This window comes from Crocuta crocuta, unplaced genomic scaffold (assembly GCF_008692635.1).
Source record: "Crocuta crocuta isolate KB4526 unplaced genomic scaffold, BGI_CrCroc_1.0 scaffold318, whole genome shotgun sequence".
Taxonomy (NCBI): domain Eukaryota; kingdom Metazoa; phylum Chordata; class Mammalia; order Carnivora; family Hyaenidae; genus Crocuta; species Crocuta crocuta.
Genome location: NW_027531425.1, coordinates 3,081,499 through 3,092,802, shown reverse-complemented (window position 1 = coordinate 3,092,802; position 11,304 = coordinate 3,081,499). Strand labels below are relative to the sequence as shown.

At 56.5% G+C, this 11,304-nt stretch overlaps 1 protein-coding gene across 1 annotated transcript in view; it reads left to right on the top strand.

Moving 5' to 3' along the window:
- Window positions 1–1,198: 1,198 nt before the first annotated feature.
- PPFIA4 (PPFI scaffold protein A4) overlaps window positions 1,199–11,304 on the top strand; it is a 37,260-nt gene continuing 27,154 nt past the window's right edge. Inside the window, exons 1-11 of the mRNA XM_077771977.1 lie at window positions 1,199–1,821; window positions 5,087–5,188; window positions 5,579–5,743; window positions 6,045–6,119; window positions 6,345–6,434; window positions 6,981–7,196; window positions 7,497–7,647; window positions 7,905–8,035; window positions 10,339–10,422; window positions 10,664–10,795; window positions 11,054–11,116. Coding sequence (XP_077628103.1) covers window positions 1,588–1,821; window positions 5,087–5,188; window positions 5,579–5,743; window positions 6,045–6,119; window positions 6,345–6,434; window positions 6,981–7,196; window positions 7,497–7,647; window positions 7,905–8,035; window positions 10,339–10,422; window positions 10,664–10,795; window positions 11,054–11,116 — 1,443 coding nt within the window. The 5' untranslated portion in view covers window positions 1,199–1,587. The remainder of the gene's footprint in view (window positions 1,822–5,086; window positions 5,189–5,578; window positions 5,744–6,044; window positions 6,120–6,344; window positions 6,435–6,980; window positions 7,197–7,496; window positions 7,648–7,904; window positions 8,036–10,338; window positions 10,423–10,663; window positions 10,796–11,053; window positions 11,117–11,304) is intronic.

The following is an 11,304-nucleotide window of genomic DNA, read 5'->3' as shown; positions in this document are numbered from 1 at the left end:
AGTCCCTGTGTCTCCTAGATGGTAAGAGGAGGGGAAGGAAGGAAAGCAGCATTTATAGGGCAGCTCCTGTGTGCCCGTTACTGTGCCGGCTGCCCCACACCCTGTTTGTCATGCAGCAGGAGCTCTGAAGACAGCGTCTTCTGACACTGATTAAAGTCGTGGCCTTCTGGCAGTGGGTGGGGGTTTGGAAGGCAATGGCAGGCCTAGAAATTGCCAACTGCACACCGCCTTCCTTGGCACACTTTCCTTTGCTCCGACTACTGGGCTTCCCTGAGCCCTGCTCAAGGTGCTACTGAGGCTGGGCCGTGCACGTGTTCCCCAGCAGGGAAACGAGACTGCCGGCTGGGCCAGCAACGGGCAGTTACACAGAGGGAGAAGATTCCCAGCCACGAGCAGGGGACTGCACATCTCAGCAGAGTGATGCCCTTTATCCACTCCTCACCGTGGGTCCCTTCACGTTGTTCAGTTCCTGCTCCAACACAGAAGTCGTAGGCCACGAATTCAGAATAGGAGCCTCCTCTCTGCCAGGTTTCAGGAGCAGGGGTGACTTGAGCTAGAGCCTCTTTTCCAAATGAGGGGCATGGAGCAGGTCGGGGCTCTCTGCCACCCAGTACCCAGCCCATGCCTTTCCAAGGAACCCTACTGTGTCAGTGGTCAGGGTAGGAGCTACCCTGCCCTTGTTTCCTGTGACCCTAATAGGCCACCCTGTGTGGTCTCCCACCCATTTAGAGCCCTTTAACCCCTTCTGTGCTTACCTTGGCCAAGTGCAGGGGAGAAGGCGATGGTGGGGGCAGAGACCCTTTCTACCCCCTTTCACTTTCCCACCCCTGGGTGTCAGGAGGACTCTGGGCAGCCCGCTGGCTGCTCCCCTGCCACTGACTGAATCATTTCTATATTTGGCCAGTGAGCCACGTGGGTGGGGAACCACTCCACTGCGGCGGCTGCACTTCTGACAGCTGGGGGTGGGGAGAGCTGGAGGCAGAGGCTACGACAGCGGGCATGTGCGCTCCTTGGGCAAACTAAGGAAGGCGCCATCTGAGTGAGTAAGCCCGGAGAAGGGGCATGCGCTACCATCTCCCTCTCCTCCCCCACGCTCTGGTCCAGGTCCTGTTTCCTCTCCCCCGCCCCACCCCTTCCCTGGACGTCCTTCTCAACTCAGCTGGTCCTCACCGCAGCCTCTTCTCCCACAGACCACTGCCTTCCAGAAACGATGGGTGTCGCTAGACCCAGCTGGGACTCCGCCAGGCTCCAGCACTCAGCCTAAGGAAGGGCCCTCTTCCAGCCTTGCTCTCCCTGCCTGTCATGGCCACACTCGGCTGCTGCCCGCTTGTCTGGGGACGTAGGGCACCCAGCCCCAGCCCTGAGAGGTTAAGCCAGGCCCTCTGGCTCCATTCCACAGGGGCACTCCGGGCACCAGGCCCCTTTCAGAGCAAGAGCAACTGATGGCATGGGAGAAGCCCCTGCCCACCTGTCTACTCACCTGGAGCTGCCTGCTCTAGGCCCATGCACTGGGTCCCCCTGGAGGTGCCAACCCTGTGACCCCCTCCCCTGTCCCCCGACGCTGAGAAAGCCTTGTCCACCCCCACCATGTGTGAGGTGATGCCCACGATCAACGAGGGGGACCCCTTGGGCCCCCCCCTTGGCGCCGATGCTGACGCCAACTTTGAGCAGCTAATGGTGAACATGCTGGATGAGCGGGAGAAGTTGCTGGAGTCCCTTCGGGAGAGTCAGGAGACCTTGGCAGCCACGCAGAGCCGGCTCCAAGATGCGCTGCATGAGCGGGACCAGCTCCAGCGCCACCTGAACTCTGCCCTCCCCCAGGTAAGGCCTGATTGTCAGCACCTCCCCACCTCCCCCTGCCCCCCACAGGCCCTGCTAAGCCCTGCAGAGCCCGGCACACTCTGGGCCCTCAGCTTATCTGCATCTGTTTGCTATCAACAAATGGAATTCACAGAGCATGTAACTTCCCTTCATCTCCCTACCTAAATCCTTTCCCTGTCACTCCCAAGCTCCTTAGCCTGGCATTGGCTTCACCTGGAGAAATGGATGGAATTTGATGTGGGAAGAAAACTCAGCCATAGCTGCCAACTGCAGTGAGCCCATACGACCACCAGGTGGCACCCTAGACTGGAAAGACACCTCCGCCTTGACTGCTTCTCACCAGTGCCCTATTCTTGGAGGTGGTGGGTGGGGAATCACAGAGGGTGGAAATGGAGAAGCCTTAGAGATCATCTAGTCCTCTTATTGCACAGATGGAGAAAACAAGAGGCATCACATAGAAATTCTAGCCAGAGCTGAATCTATAAGCCAGGGATCTTGACACCTGTCTTATGCTCCTTAAAAGCACTACTACTAGCAATGATGGTCACCATTTCTGTGTTTTCTGTGTACTAGGCACGTTGTGTGCAATTTCACAAACGATGGAGGTAAAGCTTGAGGAGATTAGTCAGTTGCCCAGCCTGTGGGTGCTGCTGGGACCGGGGAGGGAGCCCGGAGGAGCCACACGGCTTCAGACTCAGCCCCAGGGTCTTTCCCCACGTGTGGGGAAGAGTACCGGGGTGAACCCGGGTGGGCTGTGGAAATCTCCTCCCAGGGGCGCTCAGAAGTGGTGGGGGCAGAATCTTGTGATGCTTCATCAAGAGGGATGTGGAGCCCTGGTGGAGAAAAGGAGTGAGAGGTCTTCCCTGACTGTGCATGAGGCTCCGAACAAGCCCTAGAATGAAGGAGCCAGTCCCTGCCCCTGGGGCTCACAGGCTAGAAAGGAGATAGATGAAAACCCAAGTGACCAGGCAGGGGAGGAAAAAGGGGCTCCAAAGGGTTGTTAAAATGGTGGTAAAAGCCTTTGGTGGACTTGTGCTAAAGTGCTTTCCATACGTTGGTTCATTTGCTCATTAAAGCAACACATGAGGGCGGCCTCTATGTGTATCTTACAGATCGAGATGGAGGTTCAGAGACTGCGTAACTTGTCCAGGGTCACACAGCTCATGGGGCAGAGCTGAGATCTGATTCCAGCCCCAGGCTGGGAGCTTCAGGAGGGCAGGGATCATGTCTTTCTTGTGTATGTACCCAAGGGCCAGCACAGAACCTGGTACACGGTAGATGCTCATAGTATTTGAGGTTAAACAATGGGCTCCTAAGCTGGTGCTCTTAACCACTGTTCCAGGCAGTTTTCAGAGGAGGGAGAGAGGCTTCCACTGGGGAGTCTGGAAGGTCCCAAGGAGGTGTATCCGTTGAGACGGGCTTTGAAAGATATGTGTGATTTCATCATGCGGTGACAGAGGGGTTGGCTTTCCATGGGGAGGGAGCCCATTGAGCAAAGGTGTGGAATCAGGATGGTTAGCTGGTAACTGGATGTAGCAGGTGACTCGGGCTGACCAGATCTTAGGGTGTACAAAAAAGAGCCATGAGAAAGAAACTTGAAAACCAGGATAAGAAGTTTATATTCAGCGTTGCAGACAATGCCATGCTTTGGAAGATGATCCTGGCAGCGGTATGTCAGATGGGCTAGGATTGGGGAGGAGGCAGGTGTTCTGGGGTGGGGAGCCCAGGAGGGGAGAGGAGAGAACCCTGGTGGTGGTGTCAGGGTGTGGGGCTGAGGGGCGTGTCAAGTCCTGCCTCTGGGTACGTGTGTGTGTGTGTGAGAGTGAGTGTGTGTGTGTAAACTTAGGAGTGGAGCAGCATTGGTACTAGGCCTGGCTTTCAAGGCTGTGAGATGCTCGGTCACCTTTGGCCATGGCCTTGACAGAAAGGCAGTAATCAAGAAACAGGGTTAGAAGCCCGAGACTTCTCAGGCTCTGGCATCCCTGGGTCCCTATCCCCTTCCCACAGCCCATATTTTCCCCTGTTGCCTGATTTGAAGTGATCAGAGGGGATTGCTTTGGAATTTTTCCTTCTGTCATGAGTCCTTGGTGTGTGAAGGAGGCTTTAGCTTAGGACAGGGCCATAGCCACTGTTCAGTCACTCCCAGATGCTGGGTGTCCTCAAAGTTTGGACCTTCTCTCTGGAAACTTTTCTGGAGTAAGGTGGTATCTACTTTAGTTTTTATTAGTGTTTATTTTGAGAGAAGGCGTGAGCAAGGGAGGGGCAGAGAGAGAGGGAGAGAGAAAGAATCCCAAGCAGGCTCTGCACTGTCAGAGTGGAGCCTGATGCGGGGCTCAAACTCATGAACCATAATATCATGACCTGAGCCAAAGCCAAGAACTGGATGATTCACTGACAGAGCCATCCAGGCCCCCGAGGTCTAATTTAATAAATAAGATATGACGGACCTGGAAATGTGAGGCCAGCTTCTCACCCCTGGGTGATTCTCCTGACCCAGATGGGTGGGCTGAAAAGGTGTCTCAGGGTGTGTGGGCCTGACGGTGTGGGAACAGGGCCCCTAGAAGGGATACTTTGAGCATAGCTACTCAGTAAGGGCAGACCAAGGCCCTGGCATCAAGCACCGGGAAGCAGCCCTGGCCTAAGTGAGTGGGGATCCCTTGGATGTGTGCTAAAGCCAGGTGGCTGCCTGGGCAGGTCTGCAGGCTCTCTTGCTTCCACTTCCGTGGATCCTTATTTCACCAGCCACCTGCAGCTTGTAAAGTCCTGGGAAGCGGGTGGGAGGGAGCTCCCTGGAGCCCTCCCTTCAAAACCCCCTCTCTTCCTTGACTAATATCTATCAGTCTCTCTTGGAACCTTACCATGAGGTGAGACTCCCCTCCATCTGTTTCTAAAGGATGATGTCATCGGGTTGCTGGGGAAATAGAAATACAAAATAGGAAGGGTATAATCAGGTTATATTGTTGGCTGGAGGGGGAGGGAGCTGTGGAGCAGATTCGGTGAGCTTCTCACGCCTGTTCCCACCTCTGTCCCCTGGTACGCTGACACACGCTTGGAATGCACGGAGGGCCCAGAGCTGTGGACCGGCTCTAGGGGTGCACGTGCCCGCTGCGGTTTACAGCCCTGTGATATGGATGGATGGGGACTTTCTTGGGGGCAGGTGCTGAAAGTAAGGGATGGGTGACAAGATCCCACCAGTGATGTGGGCATGCAGGACACTGGTTAGGGGGCAAATCCCCAAGCACTCAGAGGCCTTGGGGGTTTTCAGGAATTTGCCACCTTAACCCGGGAGCTGAGCATGTGTCGGGAGCAACTTCTAGAAAGGGAGGAAGAGATATCAGAGCTGAAAGCAGAGCGGAATAACACAAGGGTAAGTGGGTGACCTGGTGTGTGTGTGTGTGTGGACCCCTCCACCAAGGGAGCTAGCATGGCCAGAGCCAGGCATACCCCCTGCCCCTTCCTCACGTCTTTTTGTCTTGTGTTCTGGGATCAAATGATTCAGCCGTCGGTGCAAGGTTTTTCACCTGTAGATGGGGGTGGTCACGGGAAGGTCAGGTCCTGGGAGAGACGCCAGCGCAGCTGGCTTGGGGCAGGTGTTCATCGGGGCAGCAGCTGTTTACCAACAGGAAGCATTTCAACGTTTTAACAGCAGTGCACACAGCTGTACTCCTGTCCACTCAGTGGTCATGTGGACCCTGCTTATAGCCCCTGGGGCACATGCTCACAGCCCTCCCTCTTGCCATCCCCTGCTCCCTGCCAGTTGCTTCTGGAACATCTGGAGTGCCTGGTGTCCCGCCATGAGCGGTCGCTGCGGATGACTGTGGTCAAGCGCCAGGCCCAGTCACCTTCAGGGGTCTCCAGTGAGGTGGAGGTGCTGAAGGCCCTCAAGTCACTGTTTGAGCACCACAAGGCTCTGGATGAGAAGGTACCCAACCTGGCCCACCACCTGGCTCACCCACCATCTAGCCCTACTTCGCTAGGGCCTCTGTGAGACCCTTCTCTGCAATTTCTGCATCCTGTGTTTGGGGAAAACTGCCTTCTCCCTTTATAACCGGCCCCGCCCACCACTACCACTACCTCCTCTTAGGTTCCCTCTCAGACATTTGCATCTCGCTAGATCCCTCTCTTTGTCTCACGCCCAATGCTGGTAGATCAAGCCCAGGCTCCTCCAGCCTGAGTCCAGTGGGGTCTCTGTTTCTTCCTCCATCTCCCTTTACCTTGGGCAGGTGCGGGAGCGGCTCCGAGCAGCCCTGGAGCGCGTTACCACCTTGGAAGAGCAGCTGGCGGGGGCCCACCAGCAGGTAAGCTGCCTGCCCACCCTCTACCCGCAGACTGCAGCTCCTGGAAGCCAAGGCAGGTTTACTGATCCACCCCACCCTATTCTGCATTGGATCTCTTCCACTGTCAGGGCTGAAGACCGCTAGCCAAGGCCCCTGAGGCTGGGAGGCAGGGGACTCGGAAGGGTCTGGAATATACAGGAAGTTCTCTCCTCTTTGACTCACTGCCCTGGGGGCCGTGCCCTCCAGGTGTCTGCCCTGCAGCAGGGGGCCGGGGTTCTGGATGGAGCGGCAGAAGAGGAGGGGGCTGTGGAACTGGGACCGAAGCGCCTGCGGAAGGTGGGTCATGGGAAACTGCAGCAGGGGCAGGTCTCCCCCTAGACGGGAGGCGAGGGCCCTACCCCACTTTAGTTCAGTAGAGCAAATGCTGGAATTAAACTTGGGCCTTTCTTCAATATTCCCATGTCTCTTTCCTTCTTTCTCCTACCCTACTTGCAACGAAATCTATAGATTTTGTGTGCGCACGATTGCCCAACGTGCTGCTAGGCACATAATGTGGTCCGCTCGAATCGCCAGGTGTCATCTACCTGGTGTGTCAGTGTCAGGCGAGATCCCTTCTCTCTCCGAGCTTTGTTCCCTTCGTCATGCCCCTTCCTAGGTTACAAGATTCTGAGACAGCAGGTAAAACTAGAATCTACTGTTTTTCAAGAAGCACAGGAGAGCGAGGGTGTTTGGTCACTGTCTGGAGCAAGCTCCTGGGGCCTAGAGGAAGGAAGGGGTACCCGGCGGTGTACACCGAGATGGGAGGCAAAGCTGTGATCTGCTCTGGGTGTGCTATCCCTGGGGTGGGCCAGGGGAGCGGGATACCCTGGGCCCTGATCACTGACTGGTGGCTCACTGTCCCTGGAGGATGACACGGGCCGGATAGAGGAGCTACAGGAGCTCCTGGAGAAGCAGAACTTCGAGTTGAGCCAGGCCCGGGAGCGACTGGTCGCCTTGACAGCATCCGTGGCCGAGCTTGAGGAGGACCTGGGCACGGCCCGCCGGGACCTCATCAAGTCGGAGGAGCTGAGCAGCAAGCACCAGCGAGACCTCCGGGAGGTGGGCAAGGGCCCCCACCTGGCCCCATCTTGTTGAGTGCGGGGCAGGCGCTCAGGAGGAAAGATGCTTGGATGCCCTGGGGGTGGAGGGAGGGCAGGGCCCGGGCTGGGGAGTTTAAGACTGACCACTGGATAGGCTCCACTATGGGGAGGAGTAGCAGGAGGGATGGGTCAAGGTCAGAAACTGGCAGGGCAGCGCGGGGAAGATCCAGCCAGCCAGGTATTGGTGGGGAAGTGCAGCCAGGATGGGAGCAGGGTGAAGCTGATGACCTTCCCTCCCGTCCCCTCATCTCTCGCCCAGGCTCTGGCCCAGAAGGAAGACATGGAGGAGAGAATCACGACACTAGAGAAACGCTACCTGGCTGCTCAGCGTGAGGCCACATCCATCCATGACCTCAATGACAAACTAGAGAACGAGCTAGCCAATAAGGAGTCCCTGCACCGCCAGGTAACTCCTCCAACGGGTCGGGGCAGGCATTGTACTTGACCCTGGAGGCCCTGGCAGTCATGCCGGAACCTACCTCTTGGTGGCCCAGGAGCCCCTGGGGTCCTGCTGGTCCCCTTGGGAAAGGGGAAACCAGGCCTCTTGGGCAACCAAGAACCAAGGTTGTCCTTTGCCTCCTGGCCTGAGGGTCCAGGAGGCTTCGGTGCCCCGTCTTGACTCTCCCCTGCGCCCTCCCCCCCCGCCCCCCCGCCCCGGGCTGGTGTGGGGAGAAGGCCCGACACCTCCAGGAGCTGCTGGAGGTGGCGGAGCAGAAGCTGCAGCAGACCATGCGCAAGGCAGAGACGCTGCCGGAGGTGGAGGCCGAGCTGGCTCAGAGAATCGCGGCCCTCACCAAGGCAAGTGGGCCTGGGGCTCTGGCCCTGTTTCTGCTTCCGGGTCACTTGGGGGGAGCGGGGGTTGTGTGGGCACAGAGCAGGCAGTGAGTGGAGACAGTGGGAGACGCTGGGGCTGGGACCCAGGAAATCGCTTCTCCTGGCATGACCCCAGGAAGCGCGGCTGGGAGAGGGCTCCCTGCCCTCGTCACCCCTCAGGGATGTGACAGTCCCTTGAGAAGGGGTGGAGGGCGCCTTGGAGAAGTAGATGAGACTGCGCAGATGCAGAGTGGTTATTATTTATACTCTTGTGTTAATACTTCCTTTTGTTTGGGGCTGGAGTAGAAAAATTAGGACTTTCATCTCTGGAAAGATGAAATCTGAGAGGAGACATGATCAAAGGGGGTGCAGGGTGGGAGTTTAGGCTGAGCATACCTTTGTTTTCTTTTTTTTAAATTTTATTTTATGCTCCATGATTTTTCTTTTTTCTTTTCTTTTTTAAAAAAATTTATTTATTTTGAGAGAGACGGAAAGAGAGTACAAGGAGGGGGAAGGGCAGAGAGAGAGGGGGACAGAGGATCTGAAGCAGGCCCCGTACTGAGAGCATAGAGCCCCACGAACCGCGAGATCATGACCTGAGCCAAAGACAGACACTTAACCGACTGAGTCACCCAGGCACCCCTAAGCATACCTTTCTTTATCAAATTGAAGCATTCTGGATTTAGGGACCAACTCTGGTGGCTTGAAGGTGGCAGCTCTAGGATTAATAAAAGGAAATAGAATTGTACCTGATGGGCAGTTAACTTTGTGGAGGCATGCGGGCTGGAACATCACAGGATCTGGAAGAGCCGGGTTAATGTACCAACATAGGCATGCGCTGGGTTAATCATGAGAATTTAGGGGTGTCTGCAGCAGGTTGGATGCTTTCAGGGCTGGTCTCACTTGGAATCTCCTTTGCTACCCTCCCTCCGAGCCCCTGAGAGAAGGAAATCAGAAGTGAGTAAGCATCAGGCCCCGGAGCCTTGGAGGATGCAGGCTGGCCAGTGGGCAGCTTGGTGGTGCTGCCGCCGGCACCCAGCACTGAATCTGCTTCTGCCACTGACTGGCTCCATGACCTGAAAAAAGTCACCCCCTCCCTAATCAGGTGTTAGTGTCCTTATCTCTTCAATGAGGCCATCATCTCTATGATGATGGGGTTGGACTTGGTGGTGTCTGGGGTCTTTCCTGCTCCTAGAGATGAAGTGCTGGGTTTAAAGAGCAGCAGAGGATGTCATGTTTGGGATGCTGAGCTGTCAGCTGTAGCATCTCCCACAACTGCCAGAAAGGGATGCACTGAACTGACGAATATGTTCAGATGATTCAGTAGGAGGGCTGTAAGGAAGGATTTCCCGACTGTAAGATGTATGACAGTCTGGAATATCTTGTCAGCAGAGACAGCGAGGTCTCCATCTCTGGAGACAAACGAGTGGAAGGGAGACCACTCTACTTTGGCTGGTTTAGTCACAAAGATGATCACCGTGGCGAACATTTACTGAGTGTTTATTGTGTTCTAAGTGTTCGCCGTCGATTATCTCTTGTAAGGATGCAGTGGTCCAATGGGTATAGGTGCTATTGTTATCCATGTTTTATAGTTGAGGAAACTAAGGCACATAGAGGTTCAGTAACTTATCCGAGGTCACGGAGCAGGGAAGACAGGAAGCCGGGATTTGAACTCGGGCAGTCTGGTTTGCATCCATACTCTTTTAAGTGCAGGTCCATCTTCTTGGAGGCATTCTGAGATTCATGGTAGCTCATGTTTTCAGGTGGAGTTTTTTCTGGAAGCATGAAGAGAAGTTACAGTCCATTGGGCTGCTAGCTCTGGGATTTTTAAGTTTATTTATTTATTTTGAGAGAGAGAGAGAGAGAGAATGAATGAATGTGGGAGGGGCAGAGAGAGAGGAAGAGAGAGAGAATCCCAAGCAGGCTCTGCATACTGTCAGCGCAGAGCCTCATGTGAGGCCCAAACCATGAAATCGTGACCTGAGCCGAAACCAAGAGTCGGATGCTTAACCGACTGAGCCACCCAGGTGCCCCTGGGATGTTTTAAGGCAGGCCCTGAGCAGGAAGAAAGGGGTAGGGGAAACATCTGGCAGGGGGTAGAGAGTGCTTGGGGAGAAGGGCAGTGGTGATGGCAGTTCTGCTGCAAGGTGAAAGGTTGAGGGCTAGGCCTTGTTGATACTGAGGCCCTGATCACCCCAGAGTAGCCTGGGACCGGGGTATGTGGGATATGGGGGCCTGAGCAGGAGCGCAGATGATCTATGGCCGCACTGACCCATCCCTACTTCCAGGCTGAGGAAAGGCATGGCAACATTGAGGAACACCTGCGGCAGCTGGAGGGGCAGCTGGAGGAGAAGAACCAGGAGCTGGCAAGGGTGAGGGCACCAGGCTGGGGCTCTCGGTCCCCCTCCTTGTCCCCAGGGCAGCCTCCCAGGATGGTGTGTGGACAGGCCTGAGGAAGAGTGGGAGCTGGGAGGGGCCTGGCCAGGGACAGAGCCCTAGAGGGGCAGAAGGAGGTGGTCAGGTGAGTGGGCTGGAACTGGGCGGGGATGGATGCTCCCCCTCCCCCCGGGAAGGCCCTGGGGGAACCTGGTACCAGGTGTGCTGGCTGTGCAGGTGCGTCAGCGGGAGAAGATGAATGAGGACCACAACAAGCGGCTGTCGGACACCGTGGACCGGCTGCTTAGTGAGTCCAACGAGCGCCTGCAGCTGCACCTCAAGGAGCGAATGGCGGCCCTGGAGGAGAAGGTGCGGTGGGTCCCCGGCCTGGGGGGACGGGGCGAGGGGAGGGTGTGGATGGAGCCGGGCAGGCCCCGAGGGAGGAGTCGGGACGTGACCCTGTTAGGGGCGGAGCGTGTCCAGACCACAGACACTGGTGGACTGACCCCAGGGAGGCTGGAGAAAGGAGGAGCGGGAAGGGTGAGAAGGGGAGGGCTGGCCTGGAGAGGTGGGGCAGGGAGGGGAAGGTGCGAGGCGGAGTCCTAGCTCACAGCTGTCCTCCCCCAGAATACGTTGATCCAGGAGCTGGAGAGCTCCCAGCGGCAGATCGAGGAGCAGCACCATCACAAGGTACCCAGCTACTGGCCAGCCGCGCCAGCCAGGGAGGGCTGGGCTTGCGGCGAGGAAGGAACACGCCTGTGTTTTATGCAGCTGCTCTGACACCCAGCACCACGCCAGTCCGTGCACAGATGTTATTTCACTGATCCTCGCTAGAGCCCATCACGGTGGATGCATCACCACCCACATGTAAAGAAGAA